Source organism: Dermochelys coriacea, chromosome 9 (genome assembly GCF_009764565.3).
Source record: "Dermochelys coriacea isolate rDerCor1 chromosome 9, rDerCor1.pri.v4, whole genome shotgun sequence".
In the NCBI taxonomy this organism is placed as follows: Eukaryota; Metazoa; Chordata; order Testudines; family Dermochelyidae; genus Dermochelys; species Dermochelys coriacea.
In genome coordinates this window covers 89,872,498-89,890,606 of record NC_050076.1, presented here as the reverse complement: position 1 = coordinate 89,890,606, position 18,109 = coordinate 89,872,498, and the positions used below count along the sequence as shown (strand labels likewise).

The following is an 18,109-nucleotide window of genomic DNA, read 5'->3' as shown; positions in this document are numbered from 1 at the left end:
TGACAGGTAAGAAGACATGCTAAACCTGAAAAAAAAAAACCCACAGAAATAGGGCTTGTTTTTGGCTTAATTGGCTTATGAGTTGCTTGTTGGCTAGTTTTTGGCTTATAGCTTGTTGCTTCTTTTTTTTTGATCAGCTCCCAGCAAGCAGGGGCAAGGGGGGGGAGGAGGAAGGGGGAGTGTCAGGGATGCACAGCGGGCCCACCATAATCCCAGACTGCACACCAGGGGGATCTAGTCACAGAGTATTGGGGTTCTTAGGGATTGGCTTGTTTTGGCCTTGTTTTGAAATGGGATTAGCTGGATTTTTGGCTTATCGTGAAAGTCGGGGTGCTTATTTACCGCGTGAAAGTTGGCAACTGTGCAGGTAAGTCTGGTTTATTTTCTGATGCGTGTAATATTTAAATCCAGCCTGGATCAAGCTTAATATTTATGTTGGAGAGTGTTGCATTTTTTTCATTTAAAATATCAAAATGACTCTCTCACACACACACACAAACAATGGGAGAATTAGAAAATAAAATAAGATTAGTGTAGGGTGAAAAAGTCTGGACTGATTGTGCTGGGGTTTTATTTTAAAATAAAAACATTGCTACCTAAGGGAGATTTATATTTGGATAGTGATTAGTGATGGACAGAATGAAGTAAATTCTCAGCAAGTCAGTCAGGGAATTAGATGCGCTGCTTGTGTTAACATTAAAAGCTGTTGTATGCATGGCAGTGAAAATATACCGTTATGTCTGAGGTGAAGGAAATGTACATGGTTCATGTTTATGCATAAACTTCTCACAATGAAGAGGGAAAACAGTTGCTGACTAAGCTAAGGTCATGTCTATTTATATCTACAGCAAGCTTGTGATAATGAAAAGAGACTTTAAGGTGTCCCAAGGCCTAGATGAAACACACTGAAATTTTAGCATGTGAGGGGGAAAATGGTAACAATATCACTCTTGAAGTTCCAAGGAAGTGTTTGTTGATGGATTTCTGAAGTGCAGTATCAAAGAAATGAAAAGGAATTTGCAAAACACAGAAATCCATTCCATTTTTGGGCTTAGAATATGTCTTAGATCTGTGCTTTTAAGCTTTTTTTAAAAAACAACAGTACTTTAAAAGTCATCTTTTAATCAGAAGTGAAGTATTTTATATGATTGTATTTATATCTGTACTATGACCACCAACCCAGATGTGTCGCCAGTGATGGCTACCTGGCCTTAAAAACTGCACAAGCAGGTACTTCCCAAGGCTGGCTCTCCCACACTGGTATAACAGCGAACTGTGGGGGGAAGCAAAACAATAAGTAACAGAAGCTGCTCAGAAAATATTTTTAGGAGGGGGGGAGGTGAACATTTTTCTAAAAAATTTACACATATATTTTGATTTTATTGACCAAAAAAACAAAAAATTCAAAAGGCTGAAAAATGTTCTGTTTATAATGGGTTTTGATTTACACTTTTTCATGAAAAACTGGAAACATTTCAAAAGAAATGCACATTTTCCCATGAAAAATTATGTTTAAACAAAATGCCATTTTTCATCCAAAAAATCCCATTTCAAATGAAAATTTTTGATCAGCTCTAGTCAGTGGCTGCTTTGTGTGTGACAGTAAGGGCTGACATTTGCTGATCTGTCTAAGGCAGGAGAATCCCTAGACCCAGCTATACCCACTTTTCCATCAGAAGTTTTCAGTCTTAGCCAGCCACTCACACCCCTACCCCTGCCCAGGGAAGCAAATCTCTAAATTTTCTTTCAGACTTTTCCAGCCAATACAGACAAACACTCATTGCCAGAAGGTAAGTTATAGTTTTGTCTGGTTAGAGGGAGCACACCAGAATGTTACAGTCCTTCTGCAGAGCTGAAGTGAACAAAACGTGGCTTCTAAGAAAAATTCTGTTTGAGGGAGAAATCAGCAAAATGCCTTTGAGATGTGGAATGAAAACTGATACATGTAAAAAAGTACTGATTTATTTTATGATCACATACAAAAATTAGTTAAGAGAAGGGAAGAGTCTGTGAGAAAAGTTAGGCTAAATACTATTAATGCTGAGTAGGGAATTGTGGTTTTGTGTTATGAATCACATGGAATTTAGTATTTGGAAATGCAATGATAATAATAACAGGTTTCAGAGTAGCAGCCGTGTTAGTCTGTATTCGCAAAAAGAAAAGGAGTACTTGTGGCACCTTAGAGACTAACAAATTTATTAGAGCATAAGCTTTCGTGAGCTACAGCTCACTTCAATGCATCCGATGAAGTGAGCTGTAGCTCACGAAAGCTTATGCTCTAATAAATTTGTTAGTCTCTAAGGTGCCACAAGTACTCCTTTTCTTTTTAATGATAATAATAGGTCACTCTCCCCGAGTATTTACCGTACAAAGATTGAAAACACTTCATGAAAATTAACAAACAACCCTAGGAAGTAGGCAATTACTAGTATCCCTATTTTACAGATGGGGAAACTGAAGCTCAAAGTGGTTAATGAGAAGGTTTTTAAAGGTACTTGTGTGTCTAAAGATATCGATAGGCACCTAGCAAGATTTTCAAAAATGCCTATGTGCCTGTCTCTGACAAATCCCACGAGGATGGGATTGAGGCATGTAACTACCTTTAAAAATCTGCCCCTAAGTGACTTGCAGATGATTTATAGACGTCTGTGGATGAGCGGAGAACAGAATGCAGACCTACCCTCCCTTCCCCTCCTCTCCCCTCCCCATGCCCATTCCTTCAGCACAAGGACATCCTCTCCTCTAAGGAAATGTTCATCTGTCACTTACATTCTAACATCTTCAGAGCAGGGAGCACATCTTTATTCGTGTCTTATACCACACTGAGCATGCTGTTGGCCCTTATCAAATAAAAATATTAATAACAATTCACAGATGTATTGCAAATTGCTTTTAGGTATTCATGCCAGCTGGAAACAGTAAGAGAGGACTTATTAAAACAGAAATTCCAGTGTGGGCTAGGCGTTGAAAAGGAAAAAACATGTTATAATTCAGGTGTTTCATTAAAGACACAATCTAGATGAGAAAATGAACCAACAATTGAGCAATACACATTTTACTTCATGTAAAATCTTGGCAAGGAAATCTTTAGCTTTTAGAGACAGACAATAAAACTCTAACTTAGGCACACATATGCATGTGTTTTTTGTATTACTTACAAAAAGTAATGTTAAAAGAAGATTAGGGTTTCAAAATCAATCACTCAGAAATTAGGAAATGTCAGAATTAAGGCAGCCGGTGCAGTCTTAAGCCATGTCGTCACTAAAATCACTACATCAATTCACCAACCAATTTGCAGCTCTACCTATAATATACTACTGTATGTGCGAGTGTATATACACACACGAAAAACTGAATAGTTTATAATATTTTAAAACATTTTTAAAGTTCTTACTCAGGGCTAGTTACTGTGGTTTCAGTGTTAAATAATGGCTTGCAGAGCCCAGAACTGTGTATACAGCATATGTTATTATTTGTCTGATCTTGCTCTGATCTTTCAGAAGCTTGCTTGTCCATTCCACTCCTGTGTGCTGCCTTGGGGCACAGGGCTGCTAAGCTAATACTTTCTAGGATTCGGATTCCATAAAGCTTGTTTGGCTTTGATACAGGCAACAGTAACAACTCCAACTCCTGCCACTACATAATAAACCAGCTTCTCCAGCTCAGCTATTTCCTATCCTGTGTGCAAGGCACAGCTGTGCCTTGATAACCTCTGTGCAGGTGTGAGATGTACTGCGCCCCACAAAGCACTTATTCAAGACTAGCAACAGAAAGATGTCACTTAAATTCTGAGATTACCTAGTCAACAAAGGCAACATAATCGGTCTTCTGAAGTTTTGCACAGAGCTTTGATGCTGCAAAAGAATCACTGAGACCCAGTTCAAAATTAGAGTAACGAAAGCTACATTTTGTCATGCACCAGGGTTGTCTAATCCGTCTATGAGCTCACATCTTGTTAATAGGCTCAAGAGGAAGGTTTAGTTAACGCTTCCCTTACTAGCCTGGAAAAGGAAATACTCCCCTAAGGGAGGTTTTTCTTCAAGTAGGGAGGTCCATACAAAAGTATGACAATTTCTGGTTGTATTACATATCTAATCTTAGCTCTGCCATCTTCTCCTTTCTTCTCCTCATCCCCATGTATCCCTGCACCTGTGTGGGGTTCAGAGGGAGAGGGAATGCTGCTACAGAGGGTAGTTCTCTGGGGGAGGAGGCATGGGCAGGACAATGCTGTTTGTACATCCACCAGCAGCATCTCTGGGTGTATATTATACTTATCACAAGTGCAGGGATTGTGGTCTGGGCAGCTTCTGAGATGTAAGGTGGGCTGAAAAAGTCCGCCATAGATGAAAGGTATAAAACTGATCTAAAGACTCATATTCTAGTCTTTCCTTCATGCAATTATTTCTTTGATAGGAAACCTCCAAGGAAGCTCCGTTGCTGCATAAAGCTAGGTTGGCAATTTAGTGCATGACAATTTGCTCTAAGTTAGTATGTAACCAATTCCCCAGCTTGGCATTATAGCTTCTGGAATTGCCCTTTTTTATATAAAAGTAGGCTGTGGTCATGAAAAAGTTCACAGAACTTCAGTAGGGGCTTAAACCCCATGTCAAGGTCAAATTCCCACTAAAGTCATTACATTTCTGGCCTAACCCATTACATAGTGGTGCTGTGTTTTGTTAAACATCTGCCATGTTGTAATCCACAGGTGGCCGTGTTTGAATAGTGGATAAAGTGATTTTTGCATATAGTTTGAGTGTCAGTTTAAACTTGCTAAAATATGTCAGGATACTTTGGTAGAAAGATGCTGGATAGAGTAAATGTAAGCTTGACCAAGATGATATATTATAAAAGTGGGCAGCCGTGCTTTTACCCGTCTCTCCTAGGAACTTATACGGCTCCCCTATCTGAGCACCTCCGAGGTATTTATCACCACAGCACCCCTGAAAGATAGGGAGAGTTATCCCCATGTTGCAGAAGTAGGGAACTGAGGCACAAAAAAACTATGTGACATGCCCAAGGTCACACAGGAAGTTTGTGATAAAGCAGGGAATCAGACCCAGGTCTCCCAAGTCCAAGACTAATACCCTAGCCCCTTCCCCCCCCCCACATGTGGAGTTTATTTCACCACCCCACTTCCATAGATAGCTATCTCTGCAGTTCATGCCTCACCCTTTTAAAAGCATCTGAAAAAGCTATTTTTCTTCAATAAATATTTTCATTTTTAATCTCTTGACTATTGTATGGTGTCCAACCCACCTCTTAATGAAGGCACACTATTCTGCCTTCTCTCTGATGTCCTGTTGTGTATCATGATGGTTTTAACTGCATTGTATTTTCAATTGGTTTTCAGCTCACTAGGAGAAATAGTTATAATAAAAGCCTGGCCCTATACTCCTCTTTCTCAATCACAGCTACATCAGGATTTTAATACACGGAATGAAGGCAAGCTTTCCTATTTATAAAATGTTTACCCAGTATTTGTTAGTCATTATATTATCCAAAGCACACTGAATTGTCCTGAAGGAAAAGAAAAAAAAAGCATGTCTTGAGCTCAAGCTGATCCGAATGAAGAGTTTTCTGCTACAAGTTCACAACAGAAAAATTGAGGAGTACTTGTGGCACCTTGGAGACTAACAACTTTATTTGGGCATAAGCTTTCATGGGCTAAAACCCACTTCATCGGATGCATGCAGTGGAAAATACAGTAAAAAGATATATATACACAGAGAACATGAAAAAATGGGTGTTTCCATGCCCACTGTAACGAGACCAATTAATTAAGGTGGGCTATTATCAGCAGGAGAAAAAAAAACCTTTTGTAGTGATAGTCAGGATGGCCCATTTCAAACAGTTGACAAGAAGGTGTGACTAACTGTGGGGGGGGGAATAGCATGGGGAAATAGTTTTTACTTTGTACAATGACCCATCCACTCCCAGTCTTTATTCAAGCCTAATTTAATGGTGTCCACTTTGCAAATTAATTCCAATTCTGCAGTTTCTCGTTGGAGTCTGTTTTTGAAGTTTTTTTGTTGAAGAATTGCAACTTTTAGGTCTGTAATCAAGTGACCAAAGAGATTGAAGTGTTCTCCGACTGGTTTTTGAATGTTATAATTTTTGATGTCTGGTTTGACCAATGTACATGGCAGAGGGGCATTGCTGCCACATGATGGCATATATCACATTGGTAGATGTGCAGGTGAACGAGCCTCTGATAGTGTGGCTGATGTGATTAGGTCCTATGATGGTGTCCCTTGAATAGATAAGTGGACAGGTTGGCAATGAGATTTGTTGCAAGGATAGGTTCCTGGGTTAGTGTTTTTGTTGTGAGGTGTGGTTGCTGGTGAGTATTTGCTTCAGATTGGGGGGGCTGTCTGTAAGTGAGGACTGGCCTGTCTCACAAGGTCTGTGAGAGTGAGGGATCGTCCTTCAGGATAGGTTGTAGATCCTTGATGATGCACTGGAAAGGTTTAAGTTGGGGGCTGAAGGTGACGGCTAGTGGTGTTCTGTTACTTTCTTTGTTGGGCCTGTCCTGGAGTAGTCTTCCTACTGTATTTTCCACTGAATGCATCCGATGAAGTGGGTTTTAGCTCACAAAAGCTTATGCCCAAATAAATTTTTTTAGTCTCTAAGGTGCCAAAAGTACTCCTCGGTTTTTTTTTGTTGATACAGACTAACACGGCTATCACTCTGAAAAAAGTTCACGATAGTTTGCACTGACCTTAACCACTGTGTGTGGTACCTACTGTAATAACTTTAGTGATTCCAGATAAGGGTTGACAAGGAATGTGACAAAGTTAGATGGCTTAGACTGAAAGTTTTGTATAAATCCAGAATTTGCAGTAATTAACCAGGCATTACCACATCGTGCGGGACAGAGAGGGAATATTAAGTGATGGTGCCGTATACTAATGGTGTCACTCTCGGTACATTAAGATGGTTTATTGTAATATGTGGAGGATGGAATGAGGAGATTCCCTAGCATGGAGTTTTCTGCCATCTAAGGTTGCGACACAAAGAGTGAACAGAAAGGAGAAAGGGGAAGTAACACACCAACTTGCTGTTTTAAAAGTTGTTCAGCCTCCCTAAATTACTAAGCATGTGTCTTAGAGCCAGGATCATTATGTTTGGCTGTCTCCAAACTGAACAAATCAACATGCACTTAAAAAATGCATAACCAGCAGCTGTTTATAATAAAATAGCCTGTTGTCTATTGAGCTCTTCACTTTAATGAGAGCGAGAGAGTGTAATGAGGGCTGTCAGCTTCTTACTAGCATGCTTGTTATTTTTCAGCAAAATTTGAAATGATCTGAACAAAAAAAAAAGTTGATCAATGTTTAATAAAGTCTTTGTAATCACTGTACATATCTCCCAGATGGGTATCCTCATCTTTTAATAGCCCAGTAGAGCTATTGTCGTCTCTTGGCTGCAGTTCTAAACAGTTCTTACATCACCACTATGAGAAGCAAATTCTTTAATAATCAAATGTCTGTGGTTCACCAGTGGTGTGCTATGGAATGAAGTAAACTGATAGCAATGATTTGTGTGGAAAAGTAGAGGACCTTCATTTTCATGTATTAGCCATAAGAGATGAGCTAGGATTTAATATTTTTTATCTGGTTCGATCTTACAGCAGCATGCATACAAGCAGAAAGATCAAGGGACTGGGATGAAATGCACTGTTTTTCATTTTGAATGTTAAACTGCCAATTAAATGTCAGTTAGCAAGAGAAATGTCTCAGCTACATTTCTCTCTTGCCTACCACTTTTTTCCATAACTTCTTGCTGTGTCTAATAATTGTTTAGGGGCCAGTACTGTTCTCCATTAGCTAGACAAAGGTTTCTAACCATCAGAGGAGTGAAGTTTTGGAATAGCCTTCCAAGGGAAGCAGTGGGGGCAAAAGATCTATCTGGCTTTAAGATTAAACTCGATACGTTTATGGAGAAGATGGTATGATGGGATAATTGGATTTTGGTAATTAATCAATCTTTAAATATTCCTGGTAAATAGGCCTAATGGCCTGTGATGGGATATTAGATGGGTGGGATCTGAGTTACCCAGGAAAGAATTTTCTGTAGTATCTGGCTGGTGAATCTTGCCCATATGCTCAGGGTTTAGCTGATCGCCATATTTGGAGTCGGGAAGGAATATTCCTCTAGGGCAGATTGGAAGAGGCCCTGGAGGTTTTTCGCCTTCCTCTGTAGCATGGGGCATGGGTCATTTGATGGAGCATTCTCTGCTCCTTGAAGTCTTTAAACTACGATTTGAGGACTTCAATAGCTCAGACATAGGTGAGGTTTTTCGCAGGAGTGGGTGGGTGAGATTCTGTGGCCTGCATTGTGCAGGAGGTCAGACTAGATGATCAGAATGGTCCCTTCTGACCTTAGTATCTATGAATCTATGAAACTTCACCTGCTGCATTTATTATTATTCACCATATATAGTGTGTTATCAGCTAGAGGCTCACCAGTTCAGGGCCCCTTTGTGCTGGTTACTGTCCACAAAACCATAGTTATTAAGTTAAGTTATCTTCAGTCAATTGCAACTTAATCTGTATTATGTAGACTTTGACAGCACAACACTTACATACTGTGCAATGTGCGTACTTAATAAAAAAATGTCTTTCTCTGCTTTCTGTTATCTTTCTCAGAGATCAAAAATAGCGGTCTATGAGAAAATGTGGTCGTATATGAAGTCAGCAGAGCCATCTGTATTTACCAAAACAACAGCTGACGGGGTCGCTAGAGTGCGGAAGTCAAAGGGAAAGTTTGCCTTCCTCCTTGAATCGACCATGAACGAGTATATCGAGCAGCGAAAGCCATGTGACACAATGAAAGTTGGTGGGAATCTGGATTCCAAAGGCTATGGTGTAGCAACTCCAAAAGGCTCAGCATTAAGGTGGGTGGAATAATATAACAATATATATGTTGTTATAGTATTCCACCTACCCTGATGTATTGTGTTATCATTTTCTTTCTTGTGGATTTTGAGGTAACTTTAAAAAGTTTAAAATCTTCAATATTCCATGGAGTAAAATAAGACGGTAAATTATGGTTTCATTTACTTAATGCATCCATTTTTTAATGTTCTCTCTGTGTTGTCCTTTCTGATTGTTTGTTGCTGTTTTAATTTTACAGTTCAGTGGCTTTTTCAATTTAAATGGTAAAAGCCGGGTTAAACTGCCATATGTGACGAATGTTAATTGCATGATGTGGTGTTCTTGTTACTTTTTTTCCTCAAAGACAATTTCCCCATCCCGCACACTTCAGTTCTGAGCAAATGTTATCCTCCATGCCACCTTCCAATATTAAACCCTGTATTTGCTGTAGAAACATTTTTATAGCTCCACGGTCTGTGAAATTTAGCCAATTTGTCCTCTTGTGCTCCTTTTTTCATACGTTACAATTTCTTAAGCATTTGTGCATTTTCTTACGAGTTATGTTTTATCGTTTCAAGAAATGCTGTTAACCTGGCAGTATTAAAACTGAATGAGCAAGGCCTCTTGGACAAATTGAAAAACAAATGGTGGTACGACAAAGGAGAGTGCGGCAGCGGGGGAGGTGACTCCAAGGTCAGCCTCAATGTCACCACAATCGGGTACCGTAGTCAAGAGTAATCGGCAAGGCTGTTATCTGACTTATCAGGGCAAAAAAGAACACAGATTAGAACCATTTGAATAATCACAGGAAAAGCCATTTGCTTGCACAGTAGCTTTTAAAGGAGACACGGTCTTATTTGCATCACGTACAGTTTAATCAACCTTGGGATCCTTATTTAACTAACAGATAGAGGCTCCAGTCATGGTGGCCCTGCCAGGGGTGTATTAAGGTAATAAGTGTTCATCTGAGCTCATCCTTATACAAGAAAATAGCGATCACACATTAACGCAGCCCAAAGCATTGAGCACAAGGTGTTTCATAGTTGAGTGATTTAAGGCTATTTGCTGAATTTTTAAGAGACCTTTTTATAAGAGCAAAACAGTGAACAGCAAAAGTCTTGAAGTCTGTAGGATCAGTTCTCCTTAGCCCTTTTCTGCTGGCTTAAGATCGGCATAGCAGTCTACTACCAGCATATACAGCTGGCCTCTCCAGTGGCCAGTGGGAGCTGGATCAGATTCCAGAGGAGAAATATATCTTACCTTAGAAAAACAACAAGGAGTCCGGTGGCACCTTAAAGATGCTCACTTGCATCTGAAGAAGTGAGGTTTTTACCCACAAAAGCTTATGCTCAAATAAATCTGTTAGTCTTTAAGGTGCCATTGGACTCCTTGTTGTTTTTGTGGATACAGACTAACACGGCTACCCCCTGATACTATCTTACCTTAGGTTACCTGTAGCTCAGAAAAGTAAGAAAGAAAGAAAAGTTAGTTTGGTTGTAAAACCAATTGCGAACGAGGCTCAGTAGATGAGGGTAAAGCAGTTATTACAGTAGCAAGATTGTGTTTAACACTAAGGACAGATTCTCCTGTGACACCCTACTGGCAGGAAACATTTTATAAGTACTTGGAAATTGCAGTATCTGTGACTAGAAATAGGAGATGCACTGCCTACTCAGGATAGCAGTGTCTGCTTGCACAACTGAAGTGTGTGGTGGTCTGGAAAGGATTAATTTCCAAACGTAACTGTAGCTTCAAAAAAAGCAATTTCAGTGGCACGTAACCTAGAATAGAACATAATCTTTAATACTACAGAGACTGTCACTTTGTAAATATCTTAGATAGAAGGGTATAAAACTGTATTTGCTGCACTAGTTAAACAGATATTGGGTCCAACTCCCATCAACTTCAGTGGAGATAGGATTTCACTCATTATTTTAACAGTAAAAAGAAAAGGAGTACTTGTGGCACCTTAGAGACTAACAAATTTATTTGAGCATAAGCTTTCGTGAGCTACAGCTAGCTCACAAAAGCTTATGCTCAAATAAATTTGTTAGTCTCTAAGGTGCCACAAGTACTCCTTTTCTTTTTGCGGATACAGACTAACACGGTTGCTACTTTGAAACCTATTTTAACAGTGTGGATTTTAGCAGATAACTAAGTTAGTTTGAACAACTCATCTTTTGCAAAAGCTAATCAGCTATTGTCCATATTATTGACCACGTCCTCACAAAACTAAGTGATTAACAATTACATTTGCATTAGGGCTGTCATGCGATTTAAAAAATTAATCGTGATTAATTGAGGATTAATAGCACTATTAAACAATAATAGAATACCATTAATTTAAATATTTTGGATGATTTCTACATTTTCAAATTTATTGATTTCAATTACAACACAGAATACAAAGTGTACAGTGCTCACTTTATATTTATAAGTATTTGCCCTGTAAAAAAACAAAAGAAATGGTATTTTTCAATTCACCTAATACAAGTACTGTAGTGAAATCTCTTTATCATGAAAATTGAACTTACAAATGTAGAATTATGTACAAAAAAACTGCACTCAAAAATGAAACCATGTAAAACTTTAGAGCCTACAAGTCCACTCAGTCCTCCTTCTTTTTCAGCCAATCGTTAAGACAAACAAGTTTTTTTACATTTAGAGGAGATAATGCTGCCCGCTTCTTGTTTACAATGTCATCTGAAATTGAGAACTGGCATTCACATGACACTGTTGTAGCCAGAATTGCAAGATATTTACATGCCAGATGCGCTAAAGATTCAATTGTCCCTTCATGCTTCAACCACCATTCCAGGGCAGGGGACATGCGTCCATGCTGAGGACGGGTTCTGCTCGATAACAATCCAAAGCAGCGCAGACCAATGCTTGTTCATTTTCATTATCTGAGTCGGGTGCCACCAGCAGAAGGTTGATTTTTCTTTTTTGATGGTTCAGGTTCTGTAGTTTCAGTATCGGAGTGTTGCTCTTTTAAGATTTCTGAAAGCATGCTCCACACCCCATCCCTCTCAGATTTTGGAAGGCACTTCACATTTTTAAACCTTAGGTTGAATACCGTAGCTATCTTTAGAAATCTCACATTTTGTCAAATCTGCTGTAAAAGTGTTCTTAAAATGAACATGTGCTGGGTCATCATCCGAGACTACTGTAACATGAAATATATGGCAGAATGCGGGTAAAACAAAGCAGGGGACATGCAGTTCTCTCCCAAGGAGTTCAGTCACAAATTTAATTAATGCATTATTTTTTTTTAAGCATCATCAGCATGGAAGCATGTCCTTTGGAATGGTGGCCAAAGCATGAAGGGGGAAACGAATATTTAGCATATCTGGCACATAAATATCTTGCAATGCTGGCTACAAAAGTGCCATGCAAATGGCAGTTCTCACTTTTTGGTGACATTGTAAATAAGAAGAGGGCAGCATTATCTCCTGTAAATGTAAAAAAACCCTTGTTTGTCTTAGCGATTAGCTGAACAAGAAGTAGTACTGAGTGGACTTGTAGGCTCTAAAGTTTTACATTGTTTTCTTTTTAAGTGCAGTTATGTAATAAAAAAAATCTACATTTGTAAGTTTCACTTTCACAACAAAGAGATTGCACTACAGTACTTGTATGAGGTGAATTGAAAAATACAATTTGTTTTGTTTATCATTTTTACAGTGCAAATATTTGTAATAAAAAAATACACTTTGATTTCAATTACAACACAGAATATAATATATATGAAAATGTAGAAAAACATCCAAAATATTTAATAAATTTCAATTGGTATTCTATTGTTTAACAGTGTGATTAAAACTGTGATTAATCGCAATTAATATTTTTAATCATGATTAATTTTTGTGAGTTAATTGCAAGAGTTAACTGCAATTAATTGACAGCCCTAGTTTGCATTTACCTGTGTGATTTGCACAGGGAAGCTGTACTGGACTAGGTATTATCATTACCGTGACATTGCTGATCATATGGAGGAGTACAGGAATTGCTAACACAATTAATTCAAAATGCCTTTTTGTTCTGAAAAGCATTCAGATTCATTCCCAGAATTACATTTTCCAGAAGTATAGTTAGTATAATGAGTTATTAAGGAACAACAACATGCAATCTCTCCTAAAAAATGCTTTTGTATTGGTCCAAAATACTGCAGTAACATTATGTTTAGTAAGCTGCAGAGTTTTGGACAATTATTGCAAATTACTATCATGTTTTATTAATAAAAGTTGATTACATCTGGCTAGTTAGTGAATTAATCTGTTACTTCAGTCACCTGGGATATTAGCAAAAGCAGTTGTATAATAAAAGGAAAGAAAAGACTGAAATTCAGATTAATTTAATCACTCCAGTTCTTCAGTACTCAGCAGCAGCCTGGAAAAGAGTCTGGGTTTTAATAGGCTTCTTAGTTCTCATTCTTGTCCCTCATGCAACTTTTTATATAAGGTTACGTGTGCAAGTATATTAAATGTTGGTTTTCCTCCCAGCATCCAACACTGTATTGTCTGCCTCTACCCCATGAAAAAGGTTTTTGTACAATGCAGCTTCACAAGTTGCCTGAATTACAAACAGCCAACTAACATTTATAGTTCTGAGAAATCTAAAACATTTTTTTTATAATGGTAATAGTAAGTGCAAGGTCATCTTTCTATTTTTGTATTTGCTCAGGCATCATTTAAAGGAAATAATGCTCTATGTTAACAAGTACTCAAGCCTGTGTTAGTAGATGCTAGAAAAGCAGTTCAGTTACTCCATGATAAAGTATATTTCAGGGAAAGAAAATGGAAATGAGGAGAACCTTTGATTTGTCCTTTTTAACCATGAATCACAAATCTCTCTCCTATTTATTTGTTGTTTATGTTTGGGGTTAAGGGCTGGATGGTTATTTTATCTATAAACCTCAATCATCAGGGTTTATCATTCAGCAGCGTAAATCCCCTGCGAATAGAATGTGGGCCAAGCCAGTTCTCAGGCCAGATGCATACTTTCTCCTTGGAGGGGTTGGAGGAGAAAGAACCTTAAAACTGATTAAGCTAGGTTTTTTAAATCATTACTTCTAGAGTTGTCAAAAATGGTTTGTTATTTTAAAAGTGTTAATTTCCAATGGTGACGTTTTGCAGGCACTTAATACCACAGGCTGGTGTGTCTTGGCATTAAAATATAAAGAATATATTCCCAGCTGTGCAGTAGGTAGCACAGGTTTAACAGTGTGGATTTTAGCAAAGAACTTTAAGTTACTTTGGACAACTCATCTTTTGCAAAAGCTAATCAGTTAGTGTCCATATTACTGTAATAATTACTGTAAGTTAATTTAACTGTAATGCTTTTGAGGGATTCTTTTGACATCACACACCCTTAAAGCAAAGCTCAAGTTGTCTCCTGAAACCCAAAAGAGAACCACAGCCCTGCATATGTATATATGGCAGGTACCAGTACATCATTTTGTATTATATATGATTAAAGACAAATCTCTACCTCCATTTTCTCCCTCTTCTCCTATTTCTCTCTCTAATGTCTGTAGTCCCCTCTCCTGCCCCAGGCTGACAGTTTGAATTTTACAAATATCTACATTATTTTAATGCCAGGGTCTTATTATGACATCAAATAAGTATGTAAAACAATGCCCCTCGCAAAACTTAGCCCATCTTTTATGTATTGATCAGAAACTCACAAGGTAGTCAAAGATTGAAAAGTATCCCCTGAAGAGCCTGTACATTAAGAACAGTCTTGAAGTATTTCCTGGATGTCAGCTAGCATAATAACGGTAGCAATGAACTTCTATTAATGTGTCAGTTACAAAGGAGCTAATGTAATGTCAATGGAGGTGTCCAGTGTAATGATACTGTTTAGCGTTGGCATGGTATCAGTTCTGAAGAGGGGAGCCATTATGATGCTAATGCAAGTGTTAAAAATATTTACATGCTGTTTTTTTCTTTTGATTGATTGGTATGAAACACAAATACAGGAGGCTGAAATTCATTCCCAGTGTAACTCTACACAATCCACTGGGGTTACACCAGGAATGAACTTGGCCCAGGATGTTGTTAATTGATTATTGCTTGGCTTTAGCATGGATTTCATATTGTATATGGTAAGGGCTGCAGTGAAGTCTTGTGATCTGTTTTAAGAGGGTTTAAACCCCTTTTATTCCTAACATTACACTGTTTGCATAGTGCATTGAGATCTTCAAATGAGATACACTATTGAAGAGCAATGTATTATTACTGTAATTGACTTTTGCTATTCCAATAGTGTAACTCAGAGAGATGGATAAAAGGATGTACATTTTAATTAAAGGTGAGCCCAACCAAAGTTCAAATCCAGATTTGGATCCAGACTTCTTCAAAATCTAGGAGTGCTCTGATCCATGATTTTACTTCAGCCCAAGATAGGACTAGAGAGAGACAGACTGAAACTTGGATTTGGCTCCAAATATTCACAAAGGTTGAAGCAGTTTGGATCCAGACTTTTGTTTCAGGCTCATCTCTAGTTTTAATGCATAAAATATGAACATTGTTTTTTTTTTAAATGTCAAGAGGAGAAGATAAACAGCCTTTTCAAAACTGTTTTGTTTTTCCTTTAAAGGAGGAAATATTTGGGGAAAGATAGAAGCTATCACAACAAGGAACAGATGCAAGGTGTATCATGGAATGAGATATGCATATGTCATTGACTTATGGTGAAATATGATGGAGCTTACTCACTCATGACAGCTTTTTCTACTAGCTAAGCTAATGGAACAGCTCTGTTAGCTTACCAGATAGAGGCCCAAGCTTTGGGGAATAGGTGTCCTGAGTCTGTAATCAGATACTTCCTGCTAGTATTTTAGTTTGTGTGTGTGTGTACTGTATATAGGCTTGAATCATTACAGATTGATGGTGCCGTGGTATTAGACTGAGCTCCTCTGACTTCCTGATATTCTGTTGTGATCAAGATATGGGGTGAGTATGTGACCCATTTGCTTGTGTCTGTGCACGCTGTTCCCCATTACTGGACTACAAAGAACCTAGTCACACAGAAAAACTGGTTCCGTAGATGCTTGTCTTCCTCCCCTTAGTTTGTCATGTGTACTTTAAGGTCAGATGGCTCCGAGTTTTAATCATCCCTCCTCTGTATACTGTATGTTCATTGCCATCAGACAATTACATTCTAAGACTAATGGAACCCCAATGACTAATAAATCCTATGATTTTACAAAGATTTTAAGTCTCACAACTGAAAAGAAACATGGAGATTTTAATACTATTAGATTCCACTAAACAAATTGGTATTATAAGGTTTATCATTGTTACGTCCAAAAATAGATGTTCCTCTTTTATTTTAAAACTGAAAAGATTGTATTTCTATTGTGAAATAATTATAGGGAGCCAGATCAGTGGCAGTATGGAGATTTATACCAGCTAGGAAGTCAGTTAACACCAGCTACAATAATTAACATCAGCTAAAGATCTGCTCCACAAAGTCTCGGAGGCTGCCAGTATTTCACTGGGAATGGTACTTATCAAATTCCAGCAGACACAATTTATTCCATCAGACTAAAAGGAGGTTTGGGCATATCCATCTATGATTTCTGTATGATAGCGTGCATATGCTTATTTAAACAGTGCTGACATGCTGGTATGCATATCATAATTCATTCACTTATCTTTCTTAAATGCAAAACAATTAATTGCACCCATAGAGATTCTTGGCAAAATCGGACAATATATTGTATCCAGATACCCTTATTGGAGTGAGCTGACTTCTTAATTGTTTGAGAATCTGTAATAGTACTTAGAAAAGCATATGCCAGGAAATTTGTTACTGAATACTGTCAGTTTTAGGCCCAGTTATTTTATTATACAAGCATGTCCCCTCAAACCTGAGCAATTACTGAGCAGGGATTTAACCAGAAATATGCAAGACATTATATAAATAAAGATAGCAGGATAAGTGGAAAAGTTATATTAATTAGTTGTATGAGAAGAATTTTCTGTTAAGATATATTTCTGTAATTCTAGAGGTGATTCATTTCTGGTCTTCCCTTATCTTGATGGTAACATTTAATGACCGCTAACTTAAAAGTAAAGTTTGTGTGTGTTTAGTCTTGAAGTAGATTCCACATATATAGATTCCTTGCTAATTATTTGACTGAATTTCTTTAATCAACAATGGTGTTTTTCAAAAAATATAGCCTAAAAAAGACATTGAAGTAACGCAAGATGCTCCGGTATTTAATTTCCCAGCCTTTTTGTTAATGATAAAATTAAATTTGTAGGGTTCTAGCCATAGGTGCTGGAACTAGGGGTGCTGCCACACCACCTGGCTTGAAGTGATTTCCATTATATACAAGTTTACAGTTTAGTTCAATGGCTCTCAGCACCTCTACTATAAAAATTGTTCCAGCACACCTGAGCTAAATTCTGTCCTTGGATCCATGCAGCACATATTGTCTTCAGTGAGACATATTCATGCACATCTGAGAGCAGAATTTGGCCTTAAGTAGAATGAATTTGTTCCCCCTGTTTCCCTGTTTCTCTGTATCAGTTTGCTTGTGTAATTTTACAGCATACCATTTTATTCATTTTTAATACGGATGTATTTTTAGAAGAAATCTGTTATGAATAATTTTAGATGTGATTTGCTATCTTAAGAACCCCATTGGAAAACTTCTAATGCTTTGCATAAGACTCACTTTTCAAATATTATCTTTAAAAAAAACAACTGTGTGTGATAAATAAAGGGGGGGACAGCTCCCTTTAATGGACACCCAGCCAGCCTCTTAGCTGTAAAATCCCTCTTGGTAGCTGTTCTTTACTTGCTTTACCTGTAAAGGGTTAAAAAGTCTCCCCAAGTAAAGAAAAAACAGTGGGCACCTGACCAAAAGAGCCAATGGGATGGTAGAACTTTTTAAAATTGGAAAAGAAACTTTCCCTTTGTCTGTTGTTCTCTGGGCTAGAGGGACAGAGCAGCCGTGCTATAAGCAGCTTAAGCCAGGTATGATCATAAATTATCAGATCATGCCTAGAACTACTTATCTTAACTCCAAATGTGAAAGTAGATCAGAATATTTAGCTAGACGTGATTAGGGTTATTTCTTTTATTTCTTATTGGCTTGTGAACTCTGTGCTAACCCCAGATGCTTTTGTTTGCTTGTAACCTTTAAGCTGACCCCCCAAGAAAGCTATTTTGGGGGTGCTTGATTTTTGAAATTGCTCTTTTAAAATCTAGCAAAAGCCTAA

At 37.9% G+C, this 18,109-nt stretch overlaps 1 protein-coding gene across 6 annotated transcripts in view; it reads left to right on the top strand.

Annotated features, from left to right (window-relative positions):
* Positions 1-18,109, top strand: part of GRIA3 (glutamate ionotropic receptor AMPA type subunit 3) — a 222,117-nt gene that overhangs the window by 177,962 nt on the left and 26,046 nt on the right. For 3 of the 6 annotated variants that reach the window (XR_005294793.2, XM_038415652.2, XM_038415656.2), the window contains exons 13-14: positions 8,649-8,896; positions 9,455-9,569. Coding sequence is in view for 5 of the 6 variants with exons in the window: in XM_038415652.2 (XP_038271580.1) it covers positions 8,649-8,896; positions 9,455-9,569 (363 nt within the window). In the remaining variant the exon portion in view is untranslated. Of the gene's footprint in view, positions 1-8,648; positions 8,897-9,454; positions 9,570-15,473; positions 17,099-18,109 lie in introns of those variants that run through there. The other 3 variants (XM_038415654.2, XM_043492288.1, XM_043492287.1) reach the window with 2 other exon arrangements.